The sequence below is a fragment of the Choloepus didactylus genome, chromosome 12 (genome assembly GCF_015220235.1).
Source record: "Choloepus didactylus isolate mChoDid1 chromosome 12, mChoDid1.pri, whole genome shotgun sequence".
Taxonomy (NCBI): Eukaryota; Metazoa; Chordata; class Mammalia; order Pilosa; family Megalonychidae; genus Choloepus; species Choloepus didactylus.
Window position 1 is genome coordinate 39,364,735 of NC_051318.1, and position 25,827 is coordinate 39,390,561.

Consider the following 25,827-nt stretch of genomic DNA (forward strand, 5'->3'; position numbering starts at 1 on the left):
GAAGTCTGGCAAAATCTAGGCACTTCTACAAAGTCTCTCTTATAAACAACTTTAAAATATACTTGTAAAATAATACCCTTCAAGGACTTTGTTTGGTGGGGTATGAAGCTCATACCGTGCAAAGTTTCTTTTTCAATCTATTAATGTTACTCTACAATCACATGATTCAATGCGGCATCTCCAGGCAAACCAAATACCACACTTTGATGTGTCCCCAGTACTTGTGCTTGAATTCCCATTCAAATTTTAGACCTGTAGGACAGGTATCCATTTTACTTCACTTCTTTTCTTTGCTGCAGCATTCATCTTGTCAAGAAGTGAAACATACCCTTTAATCCAGTGGGTAAATGAAATGATAGTAATTGTAGTTAGAATTGAACCTGTCCTTGGAATAGTTTTTTTTTTTTTTTTTTTTTTTTTTAAATAATGCTAATTTTTTATTGCTAAATTTGAGATATTCTGTCTAAATGAGTACATTGGTTGGACTTTCAGCATCAGCTATAGCTACGGAGATAAGACAATATTCCTTGGACAGAAACCATGTTTGTTGAACTTTTAAAAGTAAACTTTACCCTTTATGTCTTTAAACATCACAGCTGGTATCAGGTAGTTAACTATCTTAGGTTGGAATATACTAAGCATACCATATTTAATACTCATATATGATATAGCAGTGCTAGCTTCTTAGAGTTTGTGGTCTGTCCAGGAAAACTAAATCTTTATTTAGCATGCAGTTTGTGGCAATTCTATTGAGGAGGAAACAGGATAGTATGTACAGTAACAATGTTTAGTTATTCTCAATGCAGATTCTTGGCATTCCATTCCATTTCTGTTGATTATTTCAGGATTATCTGTTAAACAAAAAGACAAACATGATTTAGACATCCTTCTGTGAGGGAAAATAATGATTTTAAGTTTAACTCTTTGAAAATAGACACTTGAAAATAGGTATTTTCTTCAATTTCTCATAATTTTGATGCATTTATAATTTTGCACCATCCCTACCCTTTGTGCTATAAAATTTTACACTTAACCACTTCTGCTATTTGGCCACTGTGAAGAATGATGATTCAAATGCACACTATTTTCTGTAAAACTGTGATGGAATATATGAGGGCATAAAATGTTTTTAGACCTCAATTTCTTTTTTCATTTTTTTTTTTTTAGTTTTGCTTCATATATCTGTATTATATGTTCACGTTATTATTCAATTAATTATTTGCTAAGGTGATTGGGAAGTCTTATCAGAGAATTAGTTCATACTTGAAAATTTGTCTGTAAAGTTGCTTGTAAAGCATTTAAAAATAAGTCAAATAAATTAAATGTTACTTATCTGTTACCTTGCATCTAAAATTCCCACCATCAAAAGTAATTTTATTTCCAAGATATAACAACAGTTTCAAATTCAGAAAACAATTAAATGGCCCATATTAAAAGGGAAAAAAGGATAATATTCTAATAAAGCATTCAAAATACTTCTAACGAAACAGAAAGCATAGTTAAAACTAAACTTTGATCTCTAATTTCACTTCCAGCTCCATACTTTTGCAAAAGGGAGGGAGTCTGCCCTGTGTGACCAGTCCCTTAAAAGTCAGCTTAAAAGCCCAAGCTTTTAATATATTTTAGCAAAAAAAAATCTTTATTTTTGAGCAATGGCTTTGACCAAACTTTGTGTAACCAGTAAACAAAATGTTTATTAAAGAGCCAAAAAATCTTTGTATTGGAAATAACCTGCAAAAATTCTTTATAGTGAGGGCCTGTTAATATCCCTGCACCCTGGGATTCAACTACCTAATAAAAGTCTCATTTCTACAAGTAAACTTTGTTATTCCATTATGTTAAAATTTATAAACATGGGTATTTTCTCTTTCATTGCATGTTCCCATAAGTTTATAAAAAACAGTTTTAGTACACAGTTTCCCCCATGAATAAACGTGTATCTTTTTATGTTATTGAAACATACAGATGTGTATAGAATTGATAAAAACAAAGGAAGAACATATTTATATTAAATATTTATTCTAAATGGAAACTCAAAATTTCCTATAATAAGATCATCCATTGTTTTTTAAATTCCTAAGGATATAAAATTAATTGGGAAAAAGTGAATTCCTTATCTTGTGTACTGATAGATATGAATAAAAATAACAATATGATGTAATGATTTATATGCAGATACTCTCATAGTGTCTTTGACTACTCAGTGCAAATAGGTAATATTCAAATTCTCCAAATGGTCAGATTATACAGTCATTTTTATATTTAGGTATTTGATTATTAAATAGGGATTATTCTATTTCATCCCTGAGCTTCAATACTATCCAAAAGGTTTCCATATAAGAATGTGCCCCAGGACATCAAATTGTGACTTTTCTTCTTTATTCTACTTTAGCAATCATATCTCTAAAATATTTGTGGAAAAATCTTATAATTTCTCAAACAGATGTATAATAATATATATTTTAGAATATATTTACATTCCTGTTTATTAAATGAAACTAAAATACCATAAAGAATGAAATTCCTAACCAACTGGAATGAAATCATTGTACAGAAAGCATAGAAATGGACAAATCTGCATTATAGAAATTAGTTACAACAATGTTTTGGACCAGTATTTGACAGAGAGACATGTACAACACCCAGGTTATAAACGGACTGTTGATCAACCTTGAAGTAACTAAAAGCCCAAGAGAGACTCACCCAGACTGCTTTTCCCTTTGCCCAGCCTACCCATTATGTTTTATATCAATGAAGCCATAAATAAAAACTATCTCTGGTACTATTGAACTCTCAGCTGGTACTACTGTCTGGCATGTAGACTAGAAAAGTGGCTGGCTATACCTTGGTCTGTGTTCGGCTATGTTGTGGACTATATATGTGATATAAAAACTGAATTGTACTCTTAGCAGCTTCATATGAACTTGAAGAGGTTCGAGAGATTTGATCTAAAGGGTAGGAAAACTTTGGATGTTTCTCCTTTTAATGCTTTTGGTGGCAGCATTTCTCTTTAAAATGTTTTCTGATCATTAATTTTTTTACTGAGAAATATAGCTTGCGGGTCACTGGTAGAGTCTAAATTAAGTTTACACTGGGGTGAAATATATCCTGGAAAAATAGACATAATGGAAATCCAGACGAAGAACAGTTGCCAATTTCTTAATTACTTGCTTGAGTACTTCTTATTTAACTACTGTCCATTTGATTCCTACTTTTGATGTTAGAAGACATGACATTACAGGTCCCTGGGCCCCAGGGGAGGGTAGGATCACTCACAGGATATTGCTGGAGGGAGGAGGAGAGGAGAGCCAAGTGGGGGAGGGGTGGGAAGAAGAAGGGTGGGTGGTAGAGATGCAGCTGTTTTGGTGGAAAGAGGGATCTTCTATCTAGTTTTTATACGACTTTTTAAAAAATCAGATTCTGTTTTTAATTAAAACCAAAGAAACATAAGATATACTATGCTATTTAGTAAGAGAATAGTTACATCTTGTGTGTTTCACTGGCACCTTTCCTCAGAGATTTTCTTTCATACTAATTATGTATGGATATATAAAACATGTTATATATATATAAACTTATTCAATCTTAATTTGTCATTTTTATGATCAAGAGGATCAAAAACTTCAGAATGGGCCTGAATATTTCAATATAGGTACAAAGCATGCATTCTTAAAACAGGCTTATACTTGCACCTGAATTGTGCTAAAAATCAGATACTGAAAAACCCTAACCCTGAGCTTGTCCTTTTTAAAAAGAGGTTAATTAAAATATGGTTCACAAAGCTGATCTTGACAGACCGACTGTCAGTGACTTGTTTCCTGTATTGCACTTGGTCAAAGCTGAGGCTGATATTCAAAGTTCCTTACTCAGTCTCCAAGGACTAAAACCCATGCTTTCTTGGAAGGGGCAATTCAAACTCTCATGAGGTCTGCCAGTGTATATATGTCAGAGAAATAGCTACTACCTTGTGTCCCCTTAAAGTACCCTCTCTAAAGCATTACTGCTGTTGTTGCTGTGATATTAATATTAATCTGTATATATCCTTGATTTTAGAGGATGCTCTGAGAAATTTTTATCAGAGGCTCATGATCTAGGTCAGTATTGCTAGTCACACTTTGCAGACATAGAAAAGATGACACAAACCATTTTAACTGGTTTGCATACTGTTAAGAGTTCTTGCAAAAGCTAACATGAGCTTAGAGATGTTAGCTCATTCTGCTCCCTGGCGTGGGAATCCTCTCTAGGATGTGTGACAGTCTGAAATGGAACCAGGGGAGTCAGTAATTAAAAAAACCATGTATATACCTGCTCTGGTGCCAGCTGGGGAAGGTGGTCAGAAGAATCCCTGGGAGTTTGAAAATCAGGAAAAGGGTAAGGCTATAAGTGAAATCTAGAGCAAATGGAGCCTGGAGCTGTAGATGGGAGAAAGCAGTGGGGCTCCAGATGCATAGAAATTGCTGAGGAACTTGTGGGATTGCTGGGTCTGTCCTCAGGACGTCTGTGCCTGGGTAGCCAACCACAACCTGCCCCAAGCCTTCACCAGATAGATATTACAAACACATCTATTTATGGCAACAGAACACCCTACTCAACCACAATTATACTGCTTTACTTCTGAGAAACTTTGGCAAACTAAAATGATACGAAAGAAATCAATTATATTGAACAGGATATGTTTCTATTCATCTCCCCGATAGACTATTCCCCTCAATAAGTATTATATTATATAATAGAAAACCATGACATATGAGGGAGGCTAACTTATTAAAATAAGATTCTAGCCAATATAATAGGGCAAATCAAAATCCTAAACTGAAAGCACTACTTTCAATTCCTTTTTTCCACTAAAGAAAGACACAAAAATAAGAATAGCTGATGCCCACAAAATCTGTAATTCTGTTTTTAAAACAAAGACACCCTTGATATCAGTGCTTTCATGAATCTTTAGTGGGCTCTCTAGTTGTAACAAGAGTATCTGTGATGCAAAAATATCTGTTGGCTGCAATAAAGTCTACTTACCAGTAAGCAAAAGAAATCATACTAAGTGAATTAAAACTGTCTCCCAAGATGATCGGATTTACGAATCTGACGATTCTGTTCAATATGTCTCCTTAAGTTACCCTCATATGAATCCAGTACACAATTAGTCTCATATTTATTTATTGAAGACAAACCATGATCATCAAATGGGTCGTTTTCTCAAGATGTGTTGTTACAAGCAGCCATTTAGTAATCTCTGTATCCTCCATGAAGTGCTTACCATTGACTTGTAGTGCAGTAGCAGTCAAACTTACTAAAAGGTGGACTGGTCAGGTACTGCCTAAATACTAAACCTGTTGGGGCCAGGCAGGAAAAGTAAATAAGTGAAGTTCAGACAGAAGGGAGCTTGTCTAAATAGGATGGAGCAGCAGCTACTCACCTCCAGCCAATTCCATTTCAAAAGAAGCTGGAAATCTAGCAACACCTTCACATTATAAAAAACAACTCCATGGGGGCCAAGTATACCTTGGCTGAATTCAGCCAGGAGCTGCTGGTTTGTGTCCTCTTTGAGCCTGACTTTCTAGGAGGAGTTATCCAGTACATCTGGATGGTTGGCTTCCTGAGTAGGGGATCAGCTAAACCCGTAGCATTATCACCGGAAGCAGCAATTGTGTGGGTGGGAGGGAGTAGGAGATAGGGTCTAGTGGAGAATTAATTCTGTAACTTTCAGGCATTTGGCTTCCACTCAAAGGAAAAGGGTATTTGACCAACAGTAACCCTCTACTTAAAAAGAAAATACTTGACTGATTCACCAGTTATAAAATATGCATGCTGCCTTGTCTCTTCCATCATAATGATGATGGATTTAGGTTGAGTAATTCTTACCCCCTCACCATTGGTGTGTACTTGAAAAAGAGCTGCCCCAGGGTTAGAAATACACTTGGTTTAAAATAGTCTGTGCAGAGGCTGAAACACTGAACTTGAACTCATCAGCATCATGAACTCAACAGGGAACTAACTGGTTCTCATGCAAGAGGGTGCAAAATAATACAAACCAATGCAGGATTTCCTTAGTGCCTCAGAGCTACCATGTATTAATACTTTCTGAGGTTCTACCTTTTGGTTGTTTTCCAGGAACTGTACATATAAATAATTTCAGAAATTCTGAGCTTCTAAATAACTTGCAGAAATGTTCATACTTCTTATGTAAAAGTTCATTGCAAAGATTCAGGGAAGTTAGATGAGTCATCTTTTTAAATGTTAGTTCAATATTAAATTCCTTATGAACTCTTATTGCTTAATTGATAGGAAAAACATTTCAGTGAAAAGATCAACTGTTCCTATGATTCCAAACCACAAAATAATTAGAAAAGAATAATAATGGATGCTTTCAGTTAAATCCTCCTGTGAAATGCCATTAAATACTATCTTTGTAATGCTGAGTTTGGAGAGGTAGATAAAATACCTTATAAATACTTGTGTGGCCTTGCTGAACTCTGAAGGAAACTCAATGGAACTTGATATCCCTATCCAGGAAGTTGAAGAAGGCATTTCCTTGTAGGGCTGGTACATTAACTGGATGCACAGTAAAACTGAGCCTCCTAAGGGCAGGGGGACTATCTCATCCATTTTTATATCCCTAGTGTCTAAATAGGGCTGGGACATATGAGAGTCACTTAATTGTTGGTTGCATGAATAGATGACTATAGATGAATAAATAGGAATTCACTGAAGACACAATGCCACAATGAGGACATCAAAAGAAGACCAAGAGACCACTCATGGACAGATGAGATGGCAATGGTGGCAGGAAAAGAAACCCCCTTGGACAAGATCTATTTCTGCACCACTTCAAGACAAAGATTCAGGAATATCCAAGTATACTAAGCACTCTTCCCCATCCCACTCTGATCCCCTTTTACACTTAGATAAAAGATAAATTATCCTAGGCTGGGAGCAGAATCACTAACAGAGTAGGGAAGCACAGAACATAAATTAAAATTACACCTGAAGAAAACTTCTAGACTTCGTAGATTTCTTGGAAATCTTTTTCCTTGGTTACAATATCCTGTTACCTCAGAAGCAATGAAAAAGGATGGGTCAATATCCTTAAACAAATTTACTATTAATTTAAAAATAGAAAATTGGATGGAATTTCCTAAAAAAAAAATCAAGCTACGGAGGCTCGCCTGTTGCTCACCATCCCAGTCTCTGTTTTTCGTCATTCATAGCTTTCTTCTTATTCTCACACATGTTCTTCTTACTACCCTCCATTGGCATGCCTCCCTCCACTGGCACAGCTTTTCCACTGTTTGATATTTTTTCCTTCTTTTCCCTAATGCTCCATTCCTGTTCTGCATGACAGCCACTACTATTTAAAAGTCCCTGATCTTTTCTGAAAAGCAAAACTCTGAAGTATTTTGGTTGAAGCAAACTGATCAAAGGCAGAGGGACATTTGTACATTTTTGGCTGCAATATGATTCTATACTTAATCATAGTATGGACTACTGAAGTCAAAAGCAAAAGTCTTTGGTCCTTTGATGAACATAAGATGCCAGATATAAAGTAATTTATTAAAGCAATCGTAATTATACACACTAATAAATGAACATTTTCATTTGTTTCATTGAAAAAAATGAAACAAATCATCTATTACATGGCTATTTATAAACTTTAATTGTATAGAAAGTTTGGAGATAATTAATAGTATATATAAAGACACTTCGAAAAATGGTCTTAGTCATTGTTTTTTGAAGGTATTGTTCTAAAAGAGGGCAGTGTCTTCTCCCATATTTGACATGTTTTTAAGATGTGTTTTATTTGTACAGAAAAGATTTCCAAGGCTATCATCATATACTGGGGTTCTGGGAGAAAATTCTAAAACATGACAGTCAGCTTCATTCTTGAGAAGAGCAACCTCAGATTGGTTGGAACACCACAGTATTTAGCAGTGCCTTAAAGAATAGTTTAGTCAGGATTATTGTTTTGTCCTCTAACATTAATAGAAATTTTACATTCAAAACTCTAATATATCTATTTTCAATGACAGATTTTGTTGATGACTCCTTTTTTCCTGATATTTTCTGCTTTGTTATATTTGATTAAAAGTTTTTCAGATAGACTTTCTAATATATGAGAAATTATTATTTGAAAAAACTAATAATTGAGTTTTTCCACGAAAAGCCATAACAATGGCCTTATTGAAGATTACTGACCAGAATTCACATTGCTAATTTAGATTATCTGGACAAAATCCATGTGAATGGAAATTCTTGATCTGAATAAGATTCCATCCCCAAATGATTACATGTCAGCCAGCGGTGTAAAAATCTATATTCTTGGGAGCATTGCAGTAAGCTTGATCCACCCCAGACTCAGCCTATTGTAATTACAAGGATAATTTATTTTGCTTTTGTGATGAAATGAGAATCTGGTCCTCAGTTGATCTACTGCAAATATCATTCAAGAGTGACTTTTTGTCAGGCAGTATATCCTAAAAATATCTGTATATATTCAGACCAGATATAATTCATTGCAAAAAACAAAAAAAGAAATGTTTTACCAGATAACATTCAAGTGAAATAACTATATAGCTTTTTAAAAAAATTCTTTCTATCACCATAGTAGTCAGTTGGGGCAATAAAATCTTCGGATTTAACTATTCAGGGAAACTCTGACTTACTTGCTTTAGGCAAAATTATCCCCTCAGAAGACCCATTACCCAAAATGTTCCATGTTCAGTGGAAGTCTGCTTCCTTCCATTATTGTTACTCCTTCAGATAGTACTGGGAACTCTTAACCTTCCATGCATCTTCTTCCTGACCTTCAAAGGTGTGGGGGGTGGTGGTGGTGGCAAGGCTGGCCCATCCATGAAAACGAAGGGAAGCAAGAAGAATCGGAAGCCCTTTGTGCTCAAGCTGAGTTAGGATCCCTTTCTCCACCCCAGACCTTTCATTTCAACACCCCCAAGGAAATTCAGAGGATAATTTGCATTGCTTTCACACTGAGATGGGGACCTAGTTCTCTGATGATGTAAAAATCCAAATGTCGTCCAAGAGTGACTTGTTTTCTCATACAGGATATAAATGAAGAAGGAGGTGAAGGGATATGAGCGAGACTTTTTCTCCCTGGTACCTTCCCTTGATATTATAAAAGTATTTAAAACAAAAGCACATACAAGAGTATTGAGTGTTTATTCAGAAAGAGAGGAGTTATGAGACCAGGTTTGTTCAACAGCAGGTTACAGAGAAGATAAAGCAAAAGAAAAGAACCCTAAATTGGAAGGAATACAAAATAGCCATTAAAAAAAAAAAAAAAAAAAAAACGAAGTAGGCAGACCAAGCCATAGAATCCAAGAGAAATAAGAAATAAGAAAGAAGGAATATGGTGTGAATAGGCTTGGTGACTACCCAGGAGCAGGTCCCAGCTTTTATCTTCCTGTATATGCCTGACATTCTTGACTTTACACCATACTTCCCATTCCTTTTCCACAGACCTTTCCCAACTAAAATTCCAGTCATGGAATTCACCATGGTTTATAGCTCCTTTGCCTTGGGGAGATGGAGAAGGTGAAGGAATTTTTATCACATGGCCATCTGGGGGTCTGGATTAGGAAATTGCTTTTGTCATCTTTCCTAAATCCTAAGGACATAGAAACTTCTGTGTACATAGTATTTGACCTGTACCCTGCTATTAGCACAATAACATTCTTGAGTGACATCATGGGTTAAATAAACTATTGTAGGTTAACCAGGGTACCTAACCACCAAGTCCATCCCTGTTTCCACTGGAAAATTCTTTGAGTTGCAAATCAAGTGACTGAGGGAATTTTGAACAAACATTTTTAAAATTAGGGACTGTTTCTATATTAAAGAATGTTGAAATTTTCTGCTGTATCAAGAAGCAGTATAATATTTGGCCCACACTAGAGGCATTATTTAAGAAAATATTCTAAAATGTTTGGAATATTTATAGCAAGGTGTGTAGGATAACTGGTATTAAATAGGCTGCTCACATATGAGGCTTTCACTGAAGATGACCCCTGGACATGAAAGTAGAACCTAAGAAAACTTTTGGTTTATTTTTTAAATACCTTAAAAAATAGCTTATGCTTCAACTGAAAAGAAATTTCAAAAACATTCACTTATACCTGCTTTTTTCAATTTTTGCATTTTGCTCTCAGTAATAATTAAGATTTAGGCCAAGAAACATCACAGAAACAAGATCTGATTGCATTTAACATAAAGTCCCCAATTCTGCTCAATGCCATGCTTTTGTATCCACTACCATTATGTTAGACTTAGAATCCTGGGCACATTTTGGCCCAGTAGCCATTTAACAGTGGAGCAGAATATATAATTCAGCCTGCTAAGAACTGGCTTTTAAGACACTAAAGGCAGAAGAGCAACCAAATGCTAAAATTCAGTAAAAAGAACACTAAGATTAATGTTTTATACTGGATATGGAAGTATGTCTCTGTGTATTGTAATCACCTTGCGCGTTTCTGAAATTGGTGGGATGACACTGTCGTTGACAGATTTTCTGTCAAAAATAGATTTTTTTTTAACATTTTAGTTCTTTGTGGGGTGTGTGTGATATGTGTGTGTGTGTGAGAGAGAGAGAGAGACAGTGAAAGACAGGGAGAAAGAGAAAGAGAGAAAGAGGGAGAGAAATGAACAAAGCCACTCAATCCTGTGTGAAATCAGGGTGTAAAGGAAAAATAAAAAACAGCCGTGGAGTGGATTTCAGGAGCCTTGTATTTTCTACTAAACAGTTTTGTGAACTTTCTGAGCCTCAGTTTCTTATTCTGTTTGTATCAATGTGCACCTCTGCAGTATGCTGTGTAGTTAAGCCAGGTTACCATCTGTCCTCCCAATAACTCCCCAGGAAGAACCAAAATATCCTGTTATTATAGATGGCAAAATGGAAACCAAAGGAGAAAAACGTGTTAAGAAGGAGAATCCAATATTCTCTTTTATTCCTTTATTACTAACTGTTCTCCCTTAAAGCTAAGTGGCTATCCCCATTCTTTCCGCATCACCACTTTACATTTTGAGATGATCATTATCATACGATAATGACTTTAACTGTAATCACCTGTATGCTTGTCTATTGCCTGTCCCTCTCACTATATAAAATCCATGAGAGTAGGAACTGTTTTGTTCTCTCCTATATTCCCAGAGCCCCAAGTTGTACGTGGCACATGGTAGGCTCTTGACAACATGTGTTGAAAAATATATGAAAAGACATTGCCACTGAGTAAACAATGGGCTTTTGCTATGGCTTGGCATCTCAGAATAGATCCATCTTCTAACAGACACGGTTTAAACATTTGCAGTTACCCATCTTATGAAAATAGAACTTTTAAAGTGAAACACAGCAACAATAAAGAATTTTTAATGTAGACAATAATTTTATGCTATAAGACTTAATAAAATAAGCACATAGGTACATTAGACATCTTTCTTGCTAATTCTTAATCCCTTCCTCCCTTCTTTTTCTTTCTCCCTATTCCTTTTATTTTCCCCATTTTTGGCTTCAAAGTGGAGTCCCTGGCTCTTTCTGTTTGCACACCTAAATCATCATTAAAATCCTTAGCTCACTGTATAATTTACCTGTATTATTTTACTTACAACTAAAATAACCTTTTTAGTTGCTTCTTACTCACCTACTCCTTTAGGTTGTCCAAAATACTCTTTCTCAGCTAGTGATGGTGAACTGACCTGAGGTTGATAAGAACGTTAGGTTCTTTGGGGACAGTGCAGGAAAATAGTATCTTTCTCTTTTTAAATTTTTGTTGTTAAAAGAATAAAAAGTAAGAGTCCTGGATGAAAGGATTCTACTTACCAGATTCTTTACAGTCAGAAGTTATCTACCAGGTCACCACATTGAGAAAGGTAAAATGGTGCCCTCTTTCCTTTGTTTTCTAGCTCTTATTGATTGGATTGAAATTTTAATTCAGTTGTCTATCTTATCCACCAATAATATTTTTAGACCATTTCTGACATTGGACATTGACCTTAAAAAGTTTGATTATATTAGAATGTTATTCTTAAATGGTTAAAATGTTTTAAACCAATAGTTAAACTCAGTCTTTACAAGTTTTTAAGAGGAAGGATATAAAGAGGTTTATCCCAATACTACATTGACCATAAACTCAAATCTAAGTCAAATATGGTGGAGTCAGAAAAGAACAGGACTTGGAGGAAGGCAGATCTGAGTTCTGAAACTGCCTAGCCATTTGAACCTTAAGCAAATTGCTTTGCTCTTACCAATAAAATAGGTAAGGCATTTCACAGTGATGTTGAATATTAAATGAAATAATGTTATAAAGTGCCTGTTATATAATAATGGCTTTTGATAACTGTTGATTTCTCCTTCCCTTAGTCTATTTATTTTAAGATTCATAATGCTAAATGAAATTTGGTTTCAGTTCATATACATTGGAATGAAACTTGGTTTTGATAAGATTAACATTTTTAAAATTGTCAAATGCACTTACTTCCCTTTCTGTATATGTATATCCTAGCCTGTCAATGATGACCAAATATAGGCTATATTTCTCTGATTTATTCATTAAAATCTTGACTGTCAATTCATATTAATCATTTTTCTAACTAAAACCTTCTTTTATTCTAAAAGCATGAATAGCCATCAGCACATGATGATCAGTCTCCACTGCAGTGGAAAGTTAGCATCCCATGAAAGCTAGGATCTCACATTCTTTAAAGCTAGACATGGTTCAAACCCTGCTTCTAGGCTTAACAGGTGTGTTAATGTGGGTAAATTATTTAACATCTTTTATTCTTAGTATTCTTCATCTCTACAATGGGAATTAAAAATTGTTCCTAACTCATAGGTTGTTTGTTGTAAGGATTAGATTATGTATTTAATAAGTGTCTGGTGGTAGTAAGCATATAATAAATGCCACTATTATTATATGGCAGTTTTTCACCTATTTTAATTTCCAAGTCTAAGCCACGAAACATGAATATTTTGACTAGTATTTACTAATAATTCTTAGATCACTGTGTTTAGTGCAAATGATTATTTATGGACACTTTTGTGCACCCAATCTTGACTAATAAACATCCGTACTTCAGTTCTCAAGCCTTCACCTCTTCCCACATAGATCCTAAATAAGCAGCAATAAAAAAAGGGAAACTTGCTAGCTTACGTTAGGGGGCTAATCAAAAGGAAGCAACTCAAACACTTTTGTCCAAGGCAAAAGAATACAATGAATACAATGGATTTTTCCATCTCATTCTTTAAACACTCATTAGATTCCCCCTTTTTAAACTTCTTTCCTTAAAGAAAAGAATGCTATCCTTAATGTTGCAGGGTTACAGAAAGGCAAAGAAAAAGCTGTGAAAAACCAGAATTGATTCAAGAAATACCGTCTTTGAATACTCATAACCAAAGTGGTTCTCTGGCCCTTTCGGTTATTTCAGTACAACAGTGACAAATATTGAAAGAATGATTAATGAAGTAGTTCAGAAATTATTACACAAAAAATATTTAGAGAAAAAGGCGGCATCATGTCCAATTTCCATGAGCATCTTTTTTTTTATGTGTTCATTGTATTTTTTTAATACAGTTTTATTAAAATATATTCACATACCATACAATCATCCATGGTGTACAATCAACTGTTCACAGTATGATCGTATAGTTATGCAGTCATCACAATCTATTTCTGAACATTTTCCTTACATCAGAAAGCAGAATAAGAATAAAAAATAAAAGTAAAAAAAGAACACCCAAACCACCCCCCCCGCCCCATCCCACCCTATTTGTTATTTAGTTTTTGTCTCCATGGGCATCTTTTTGATTCCTCAAACACTTTTCTAAATTCTAAGCAGGTAAGCAAAGCTCTTAAGTGTTCAAAAATATGTAGATGGCATGTTAAAACTAGATTGTGGTTTAACAGAGGGAAAAGAGAGCTAAGTATGGTGTTGGGAGACTGAGTTTCTAATCCCTTATGTACCTTTAAGGAAGTCACTTAACAGCTCTAGGTCTTTCTCAATAAAATTCACTCATGTAGCAAAATGCAAGATTAAGAGCTCAGGGAAGATTCTGAATCTATTTTTGCCATTTGGGCAAGTTATCTAGCGTCTCTAAACTGCAGTTTTTTCATTTGTGTATTGGAGATAATAATCCTTTACAGGGCCCTTTTGGGTTTTAATGAGATAATTCATATAAAAGACTTAATGCAATGTCTGGCACATGGTAAGTGCTTAATAAAGGATAGTTGCCTGAGTTATGTTTGCGCTGTTTGTATACTCTGTAGTACTTCGGGATCCCCTAAATGATAATGTAAAGCACTTTCTAAGAATGGCAGTATGGTAAAAGGGAAAATGTACTAGTCTAGGTAGGCCCCAGATAGCCTGGGTTCTAGTCTTAGTTTTCCTATTATTTATGTAACTTGGGAAAGCCACCTCACTGACCTGAGCTCCTGTTCCCATTGATAATGTAACTTGGATCAAAATTTTCCTTATCTCATGTCATTGTAAGGTATGGCATGATTGTGGTAAATATGCTCTTATGACTTATTGCCCTTCATATTTATGATTCAGTTGATGCAGGTTTTGGATCAGACATGTAACGCCTGATGTAACTGTTAATATTGGGAAAAGGGTGACATTTTACAATGATCAGTTTAATGATGCTGTTTCCAGAAAGGCATTTTGGTGAATAGTGAAGTGTCTGTATTTGATTATAGGAAGCTTATCGGTGTATGCTCTGAGATCTTTGAATATTCCAGAGCAAAGGGAGTAACAATAAGAACAATATAATTTGATAACTCAAAGTAAAACAAACAGGCCGAAAGCCCCAGTATATTATAACTGATGCTGAGGTGTGATGGAGTCTAAATGCTAGAATAGCTACAGTTTTTCATAAACCTAAGTCAGAAAAAACCAGTCAACAAATTTGTCCTTTATAATTCAAATAAAAGTTAAGATGTGTAGACAAGAGCCCTTCTTTTTATGAAAGTCAAGTGGGTGAGATGTCTTGTAGGAGGGCTGATGTGGCAGGAGAAGGAAGGTGCTGAAATCCACAGATACTCCCTGCCTTTTTCTGATTCTTAATTATTCACCTTTTTTTTTTTCTTTCTAGATTTGCTCTTTTCTCTCCATCCTGATTTTATCATCATTTCACTGATGAAGTAGTTTCTTATCGGTATCCTGCATTCAGACTATCCCACCTCTTATCTACTTACTTTCAGTAGATAAGTCCTTGCAACCTCTCATTTAACATCATTTCACTGTCCTGTCCTCATTCTGCCACTCAAGGCCCTAGTAACCAAGCTACTTCTGACCAACTCCACTGCATTTCCTAATACTGCGCAAATGCTTCCTCACCTTCCCTCGCCTTGGTGTCTCCCCCTCAAGGCAATGTGGCCTAAAGCAAGCCATTTAGCCCACAGGAGCCACAGTGTTCCCATTCTTTAGATTTGACCTAATAGTAGCTGCTCTGTTTCTATCATAGGGTCAAGTCCAAGCTGATTCTGAAATTTCTTTCTAAGCCACATGTGCTAAGGGGAAGGATGTAGGATAAGAAGAGAAGCATGGACTTTAGGCTCAGACAGATTTGAGGTCAAATGCAAGCTCTATTACGTCTTAGAACTGTGACCTTGAGCAGGTAGTTTAACCCCTCTGAACCTTGATTTCTTTACATGTAAAGGAGGGAAAATAGTATCCATCTCATAGGGTTAAATGTGATAACAAATGTAAAGTAAAATGTTAGTACATTTATAGGTTAGTTCCTTCTTCTCCTTACTCCACTACCATCTCCACTCCTTAAATTTCAAAGTAGTCATGGTGTCAGGGCCAACCTTTCCTGTTAATTATTTGTGTAATTCCTACACTTCCCTAAAGACCCACCTCCCCAACCATTTTAGGGATAAGGCCTTGCCATGAGCTTACTCCCATTGCAGCAACATTTTTTTATAAGACAATTTTGTGACATTCTCTGATTGTTTCTCACCTCTCTGACCAGGCATTAAACTCCCTAAGTCTCTTTAGCACCTCTCCAAACTAGTGGCTTCTAGAATGATCAGCAGACTCATTCAGGCCTGACCTGGGAAGTCATTGCCTCCAGCCATGTGGCCTGGAATGCTAGGAAGGGCTGAGAGCCCAGAACTTATGCCAATCTGTCTTTGCTACGCTGGGGAAACTCAGAGGTGGCATCAAATCTGATAAGCTGAGACACAGACAGGTTCTGTGGTGTCCCTCCTTCAGATCAGGAAGCAGTGAAAAGGGACAAAGGTAGACACACACCTCGCCTCCCCAGCCACCCACACAAAAAGGCTGGCGACTTCCCCAAACACGTAGGTAGCCGTGCAAGAAGCAGGCAGCAGTGGCAGAACCTGTGTAGAACAAATGCTTATGAATTGAAATTTTACTCCATCCACAGCAACTTTTATTAAGAATGAGACCTTGTTTTTCTTTGAACCCTTGAAAATGAATCTGAATTCATGCACATTTCAGCTAAGTCTCTTTCTTTAAAATCAGCAGCTGGAAATAAACCCTCATAAAGGATGAAGTATATATTCAGTCCCCTCAAAAGAGAAAACCTAAAATTAGAAAAATAGCATGATTTTATTACCATCAACAAAAACAAAATACTACTGGGAATGACTTGTCAATCTAAAAAGATTCCCCCCAAATTCCATCAAAATGCAAAAGAGGATGAGATTTGAGATAATAAGTAGGACAATCCACTAGGCAGTGAAGTTCCACTTAAGTACCCTTGACATTTTCTCTTCAGTTGCACAAAATTGGAACTGATATTATGTCTTTAGGTGCTATATACAAAAGAATTCTACCCAAGTTTCTCACCATTAGGTGTAAATTATTCATGAAAAATGAACAAGTACTAGATTACAACATCTACATAACTTAGCGTTTCCTTGGAGAATCTGCAAATGTATCTATTAATTAAACCTCATGGTAGTCCTGCAAAGCATTTGCTTCTGAAGCAGGAAAATAAAAAGACTATTGTTTTCTTATTTTCTATATCCCGGAGAGAAAAAAATAATCCACTTCTATATGGCTATCATAGATATCTACCTAAGACAGACAGAATATTCCCCCACCCCTCTATCACATCTTTTTTGGTGTTTATTTGACCACACAAGAAAGTCAGGATTCCAAAGCTATAGCCACATCGCACCATGGAATTTAAACTCAGATTGCTAAGGGGCTTTAACCAGTGATGGTAACTGAATACGAATACCACCATTTTTATAGTTTTGTTTGTTCCTTTGTTTTTCACTTGTAGAGACACCAGTCTCCTTTCTCCCCTTCTCCAGCCCTCCGCCCATCCCCTCACTCCAGTCTCTTTCCTAGACAAAATATTTAATGTGCCCATTCTGCCTCATTTGAAGGAACGCGATCCACTGCAGACACTGAACCCCTTTCTATAGCAAGAATATAAACAAAAAGCTAAAATCTGCTCAACAATTTCAGCAGTCTAATGCTGTGATAGATGTCTCAGCCCAGAGTACTATTTACAAGGGCTAGATTCTGACAGTTGCTGTCTCTGCTTTTTGGAGCACAACATACTTGGGGTCCAGCTGTTTTCTATAATCTGTTCCCAGGAACCAGCAAAACATGGGAGTGTTTCACAGTTTGATGATCCATACGTGGAGGCCAGCCACTTTACCGTGTATTTCAGGAGAGAGATCTGACAGGAGCTCACTCCTCCCACACTGGGGCCTGGCAGAACTGAAATTTTTCTTGTGAAACAAATACAAGCCCCCAAATGGGTCAAGTGGTGAATATTGGGGAATGTTTAATGCCTCTTACATTTGCCTGAATATAGTCAAGACAGCTGGCATTGAATAATGGATGTTTTATAAACTCTTTTTGAGATGAGTGATGAAGTAAAATATGACCTTACCTCTCTAGATTTCTTGATAAGTATAGGTTTACTTATATGTGCAAGAACCTATATACAAATAGCTTTGAAGTTGTGTGAGGAAAAAGTAAAGTATGATGCTTTTAAGCTTCTCTCTTCTCTCTTTAGTAATTTATAGCAGGCCAGACAAACCATGATATATGAATTTGGTTACATGTATTATTATATTTTTTTAAGAAGATACTGCAGAAATTGATTATCACATATAGTAAATTTTATCAGGCATGTCTGGGATATGGGATTTTCTGATTTATCTAGTATTCTAATAATAGAAGATTACTATATGTGTATATGATACACTGTTAGCTAATTTTCAATAAACTCTCCCTAAGGTCATCCCTCTGTTCAATGGACTTAATCTTTGGTGAGGTTTTAGGAGATGTGACAAGAACTTGAGGTCATAATTTTAAATATCAATCACTGCTGTTTGGAGATGTGATTCAGTGTAGGTTAGCATACTGGCAGAAATATAATTTGATTTCATCAACTTTTAAGGCACTGCTTGGGGTGCTCAATAAAAAGATTTCTAACATCCAATCTGTAGGAAATTTTCTTCCTAGCAAGGACTTGTGAACCAGAATGAATTAGATGAATAATTGCCCTCACTTTCTGCATGGCTCTAACTGTGGGACATAGACAATATGTATTCACTCCAAATCTAAATGGTTCTTTCTTTCAACAAAATCCTGTGAGATCTTTGAGGCTTTGTAGCTCAGAGGTTTCATTTAGGTAGGAAGTGGGAGCCTCACATCAAGGCGTACATTCCCTGTAGGTATTTGACCAGGGACTCTTCCAAACTGCTGTTCTTGAAGAGTTCATGTTCTGCAGAGGCAACTTCCTGTGGTTAATCTTTTCCTGTCAGTCCAAATCTCTTTTACTGCCACGTGACACTTATTTGAATAGCTTTTGCCATAGTATGAAATAGTTTTAATGTTTCTCTTTGGCTAAAAGTAACTCTGCCTATGTAATGGGCAAAAGCAAGACAAAGTAGGCCACTTGCCAGCTGCCACCATCTCGGTTTAGGCTCTTGTCAAAGCCTCTTAATGATCTCTGAGACTTTCCTGCCTCTGATCCATCTGTTTACTCTTCTTAGAGTTCTGTTTCTGTTCCTGTCCTGCTTGAAACCCTTCGGTGGCCAAATTAAGGGCCAACCTTTAATTTGGCATTTAAGTTCTTGCACTTGGAATAAAACCTATTTTGTAGCCCATTCCAAACTGATGCTGTGACCTATCAGATTGTTAGTTCTTCTCCAGCTAAACTTTCTACTTCCCCACCATTGTATATTTGCATTTGTTTTTCTTTCTATCTAATGAGGATGCTTTAAGGGATGTGCAAATAGTCTTTAGAGAATTCAGAGGATAGAAAAAGTACTTACAGTTGGGGTTCAGGGAAATATTCAGAGTATAAGGTGTATTTTAATTGGGCCTTTAAGGATACTAGGAAAGTTGAATATTTTCTTGTACAAATGAAGAAATTAAGACTTAAATTTATTTGGAAATGACCTTCTCTCCTGTTGAAATAGAATGTAGTTTCAAAATAGAAAAATATTAAAGCAATTACCTCATAGATTACTGTAATAATTCAAGGAATTTTAATCTGTACTATCATTTCATTAAATAAAATTTCTTATAATATTAAAAATTAGTTAATCCATATACAAAAGTGTTTACCTCTACCATTTTTAATGTACACTCTAAGATTAAATTTGTTTTAATATAGGCATCTACAGATTTACACATTCCGGCCCTTTTTTAGTGGGCTAAAATTGACTGATTTATCTGGTACCATCACTTTCTTTCCTGATTCCTCTTGTTGCCAAGCTATTTGTGAGATGATTGACAGAGGCTAGGAGTAAAGTCTACCTCAGTGATTCATGCTAAAGAAACCACTGATATGCTTTACTAAGACTAATGCCTAATTTCTATAGAAATCATTCATAATTTTCAGTATACTCACTGGATATATTAACACATAGAATTAATGACATCAACTATATGGTTTCTAACGATGAGCTGGCTATTACAAAAGTAGTTCAAGGCTGTGCTCAAATTCAGTACATCTCTCCAGCTTAGGAGTCACCTTAGTTGAGCTAAATTAGCAGGACTCCTTAATTTCACCCTTTGGTGATAATGTTTGTTGCTAGTGGGTGTCACTCAAAAGATAGTTTTATTGTAGAAGAAGTTACTTTTTTGTACTTTTAATTCTGGAGAGAGGCAGCCATAGTGTGATTATGAAGAGTAAGGTCTCTGGAGCCAGACTGCCTGGGTTTAAATTCCAGCAAGACCATTTACTAGCTGTGTGACTATGGTTTGATGGTAAACCTTTGCTTCAGTTTTTCCATTGGTAAAATGGAGATGATGATAATTGTACTTATCACATAAGACTGTTGTAAGGATTAAGTGATTTTCTATATCCATATCTTCTCTCTCATATAATATATAATATACTATATGATATCATATAAAATATATAACAGTCTATGAGAGAAACCACTTAGAATAGTAGTTGGCACTAATAAATGGTATGTAAATAATAATAATAACATGAATATATTGTATATTAAGGTCCGAGGACCTTAACTGAAACAGGAAATAACTTTGTAAGTTTATCATATTTCTGTTTATAGATCTACTCCCAGAGCTAACCAACCAAAGTATTATTTTGTATTTCCCAAATGTATTTGAATTTTGCCTTTATTTAATTTCAAATTACAACCCTAAACTCAGTTGAAACTTTAATTGACCACATCTTGATTAAGCCTTGAGAATGGAATTTAGAGATTTGTTACTTGTTCAACTTGGCTTACCATGTGACTTTAGTCAGAACTTAGTAAAATATAGAGGAATGCTAGACCTGAAGAGCTGTCATGGAATGTTTCCGCCTATAATCATTCTTCTATGAATGCCCTATATTCTAATTACAAATACTTGTGAGATTTGAAATATTTGAGCTGACAGTCCGAATTGATCACATCAAATGAAAAACTGTCAAAACTCAACTGCTACTTTTTGTTTTAAAGACCGATTATTCAAGGAAGAAAAAGAAGGCAGGATGCTTATCATTCACCAGACAATGAAATAATACTTTCCATTCTGTTTGTGTTTACCTTTGTTATCTCATACTTTGGACCTAGAATAGTCATGGAAGCGTAGATTTACTTTAAGATTATAGATTATAAAAACCTTTGAATCTCAGAGCCTGAAGGGACTTCAGAGGCCATCCAATTCTATTCTTTTTACAAATGAGGAAACTGAGATTCATTAAATTTAAATTATTTAAATAATTCACATGGATATGCTTTAATTTATGTCTATGGGTCAAAATCTTAGTAGGATGATAACTTTTCATTTTGCAGTCATCAGCAATCTCAGAGTTTCCTATTCTTGGACACTAAAAGAATTTCCAAGTTCTTTTATAGCTGCTTTCCTCTTTGAAACTTGTTGAAAACACACAAAGAATATCTTATCTTAAAATTTAGTGTTTACTATTATTTCTTTTTCTTTGGTTTCATGTGCAAGCAGACCTTCATCGAGAGATGATAAAGTATTTCTCTTCTTCATCAAGTAGGTGCAGTCCAGCAACAATTATATCCAGTCAACTACAAATCATTGAATCTGGGATTCTTGAAGCTACTGTCAGGCACTCCTTATTAACTTCTTTGGATTAAATTAAAGTTAAACCTGTTAGTTCTTTTACCAGTCACCTTCTGCTTTAAAATGAAGTATCTTAGCTTTGGAATATTCCATGCTTCCTACTCCTGCCTCCCTATAAACAAACACAAATCCACAAATAAGTATGCAATCTCTCAAAGTTTTTCCTACCAAAAACCTTTAATCTGCTCTCTCATTTTATTGAATAAAACTTTTTATAATATTAAAAATTAGGTAATCTGAACGAAGGAAATCAAAGAATCATTAGGCTGGAATACATACGACCAAATGTTTATCATAAATAAAGTAATTTATCCTTAAAGAAATTCCTTATTCCTTGAAGAATTATTTCTTAAAGAAATATATAAAGTGCTTCTTTATCTTGGCTTCCATTTGTTTCCTAGGAAAGATCGCTTTATGTCAGAAGTGCTTAACCTGCCTTAAAGTTTAGATAAAATTCCGTTGTAACAAATACTGCTATAATATATTTCAAATTTGTTTTCTTATGAAGGGACTTTGTAAAAGATGATGTCAAAAGTCATATAAACATGGTTCAAGGAGGCAAGATTTAGAAACAAAAAACCTAGATATCCAGCTTCCTTATTAAGAATGAGCAGTGAAAAGAGGTTCTTTAAACCTGAAAATGGAAGAATGCAGTGTCCTTCCCCTTCCCCTATTCCATGATATAAAATTTTTTTTTTTTTAAATCTTCTCAGTTAAGAAACTTATCACCTACTGTTCTTTGTTGTATTTGTTTGGGAGTTGAAGTGGTTTTCCTTGGAGGATAAGTTGATGTTTTTGAGATAGAGAGTGAAGAACTGAAGAACTGTTAATAGTTTATGTTTTCCTCAGAGTCACTCGTTTGACCTCTCTTCCCTTCTTTCCTCCCTCTTTCCTGTTTTATCACAATACAGAGGACATCTTAGGAGCTGTCATGGGATTTTACTGTCATTCCTGCTAATACACTCACACCTATCTTTTTAGCAATGATCCCTATAGCACTGGAATTGTTTATCTGCTTGAATGTGGAAAGAAGTGTAAATTAGCCCTCCCAACCCGCAGAATGCAGTTTGGAATCTGCCATTTGTGCCCTGACACTTGATGTTTTTCCTCCAATTTCTTCCATTAGCTTGGGCCTTCTCCCCAGTCTACTGCTATACTATACCTTCCATCTTTTACCAGCACAGTTTATTTTAGTTAAAAAACAAACCAAAACAAAAACCTAAAAATGAAACCAAAATTGTTGTTCTTGGAAGGGAGAGCATGCACAAAAACTGTTTTTCTAGGCGAGGCGGGAGCTTATTGCCCATTCATCCTCATACTCTTTCTGAGACCAGGAGCACATGTTTGCAAGGTGGTCAGCCCAGGTTAGGGCTACAGTCAGCCAACTGGCCCTTGCTAGGAAATAGAACATCCATGGTCTTATTGGCACATGCATTAAACCAACAGAGTTAAAAGTCCCTATTCAGTTATATCCAGTCTTTGTGAACCCTGTGGCATAATGCTCTTCTTCCAGTATAGTTTGGCTATTATACCAGTGTCTGCACAGATGGTAAAAAGGGAACCAAATGAGTTTTGGAGCACAAATACCAAGGTGAACTGTTAATAAGAATTATTCAGATTTCAAATTAACACTACAGGAAAGGGGGGGACTTTACTAAGAAGATAATTTTTCCCTTAACAATAGATGAAGGGTCTGTAAGAACTGAATCATAATATAGCCAGTTTGGAAGCACCCATGGGTGTGCCTTTACAATTTTTATGTAGCAATTCACAAACCACTGGATAGGTAATGCTGTACTAAAAGGGATTTAAGCCTGTCAGGTTAATTACACAATATTAGGTACGAAAACAAACACTGCAACACAAAACATAGCTACATCATTATTTGCAGTAAATGTTAACTCTAAATAAGTGCAACCTGTCCATAAATGCTTGCTATAAACTAATTAAAAAAATAAAATTTGATGGATAAACATGAAAAAAAAATTCTCACCGAGAATTTTTTTTTTAAATATCAGCACTCATTTAGAGTTTGGGATTTGTGAAAGAAAGCTTTAAAAGGAGCAAACCTGATTGGCTGTGGCTGTTGCTGCGAAGGGGACACTTGTTGCAGGAGTTGTTGCTGCAGAGACAGTGGCGGACGTAGCGCTGTGCATCATGGGTACTTTCAGGAGGGGAACCATGGGAGCAATGAACAGGAGGGTGTAGCATTATGGTAATAGAAGTGGTATTTTGGCATGGTGAATATCAGAGCAGCAAGCCATCATGGGTTAAACCAGCAGATGGCATGCAATCACAATGCAAAGCAAGGAAGCATGGGAGAGAAATAAAAAAGGGAAAATAGCTTATTACAAGTACAATTAAAGGAAGTTTTAAAACATAATCAGTGATTCCCAGAAAGACCAAAGTAGATTACTTTGGTTGATGTATTTATAAACATTTTATTTCTAACAAGAGATCATTCCAAATTGAGAGTATATAGTGTATGTAATAATGGTTGTTTCTAAAAAATGTGAACATAATGTCCAATGAAGTAAAACTATATGATATTCATTTTAAATAACAAGTCTAAAACATTAAATGCTCAATATGTAGGCCTCATTTGAGATAGAACATTTTTAGATATTAATTGTGGCTAAATTGAATTTTTTTTTTTCAATTTGGGACTGTGTATTTGTACTGGAATTGCTGTGGATTGTGGTTTATTTTGTTCAATAAACAGTAGAACAAAAATCAGGGCCTTGATGTAAATTCTAATGCACTTACTGCAAATAGCCAGACAAATTTCACCAGTGTTTATCTTTCTTTACTCTAAATGGAAGTAATCCATGTGTCCTAAAGACAGACTTTAAGTCTATACCAAGGCACTGAAATGTGTAAGGGTAACTATATACTAGTAAAATTTAACTTAAGGGAATATTAAGGTAGTAATAATAATCACAAATACATCAGCACTTAAATTTTAAAGAAAAGCAAGGCAATTCAGATATTTGGCTCAAAAATACATCCATTTATAATTTTTTTTTAAAATAAATACTTCTGGGAAACTCTGATAACTCTAACACACAGCAAAGAGGAGATAAGGCACACCACTATGAAACTTTAAAACATTGATGAAAATAGCCTGCCTCTCTGATAAAGTAAGCTTTTTCTCTTATGCTAAACTATATAAAATATAAAGAGAAACAAATACAGATCATTAAAAAAGAAGACTAGTACTTGTGGTTTCATGTTTTTGTAGCTGTCGCTCTAGCACAGAAGGTCACATTAATATTGCCATTTTCTTAAATATGCAAGTACATTTGAAAGAACCTATATGTTAACTCTAAAGCCAAATAAGCCTTCAGATCTACCATTTCCTAAATCATTTCTACCATCTCTGAAATGAATTTCCAGCAAGTGAAGTATTGTATATAATATTAAAGACAAATAAAAAAAGGTTGAAACCTACCAATACTGGTAGCGGGTGTCATGCACAAAACTGACCCTGCATGTCATGCAATGGTAGGTGGAAAAAAAGTGAATAAAGGGAAAGAAACAGGTTAGCGGTTTAGAGTTAACATTCAAAGTGAGATTGAAGCACAACCAGAAATAAGTAGGGTTAGTTAACACATTCTTTTAGGATCATTCACATTTTCCATACTTTCACAAATATATCTGACTTATTTTAAGCCAAATATTATTCAAAGGTCATTCCTTAGACAACTTTCCACACTTTCTATTCATATACATTGACATGATTCTAATAAGAATGGCATTTGAACATTTGATAATGCTGTAATTTTTCCTCTAAGTCCTCAAAGTATTTTACAAGCATTATCAAGTTACTGCTCCAAGGTAGGGAGTGGGTATTTTACAGATGAAAAATCTGAGGCATAGTAACTCCTCCAAGGTCATGCATAGTATAAGTCAAGGGCAAGGCTAGAAATAGAATTCTATTCCTAAATCCAGGTCAGGTTTTACATTCACTAAATTACACCGACTTTATTGAATTGTAAGTTTGCTTTTTGTTTGCTAAATGTTTCATGTCAACAACAATATGTGAAAACAAAACAGTAATTAACATTCCATATCCTCCAAATCAAATGCTTGAGAGTCAGGTGAGTTTTAGATTACTGCTTAAAAATGCAATTACGTAGGAAGACTGAGGTTCTTGTGACAAAATAACCCAGATAATTATGTGATTTATTTTCAGCTACTAGATTCATTACAATAATGGAATGGTGGCTAGTAATAGAATCTAAATACCATAGCAGCAAAATATTGAAGAAT

At 35.3% G+C, this 25,827-nt stretch overlaps 1 protein-coding gene across 9 annotated transcripts in view; it reads right to left on the reverse strand.

The window, feature by feature from the left end:
- Positions 1–385: 385 nt before the first annotated feature.
- MBNL2 (muscleblind like splicing regulator 2) overlaps positions 386–25,827 on the reverse strand; it is a 167,572-nt gene continuing 142,130 nt past the window's right edge. For 3 of the 9 annotated variants that reach the window (XM_037800517.1, XM_037800521.1, XM_037800518.1), the window contains 2 exons: positions 25,007–25,042; positions 386–851 (listed from right to left, as the gene is read on the reverse strand). In XM_037800517.1, the coding sequence (XP_037656445.1) occupies positions 724–851; positions 25,007–25,042 (164 nt within the window). In that variant the 3' untranslated portion in view covers positions 386–723. Of the gene's footprint in view, positions 852–23,624; positions 23,720–25,006; positions 25,043–25,827 lie in introns of all 9 variants that reach the window. The other 6 variants (XM_037800519.1, XM_037800523.1, XM_037800522.1 and 3 more) reach the window with 3 other exon arrangements.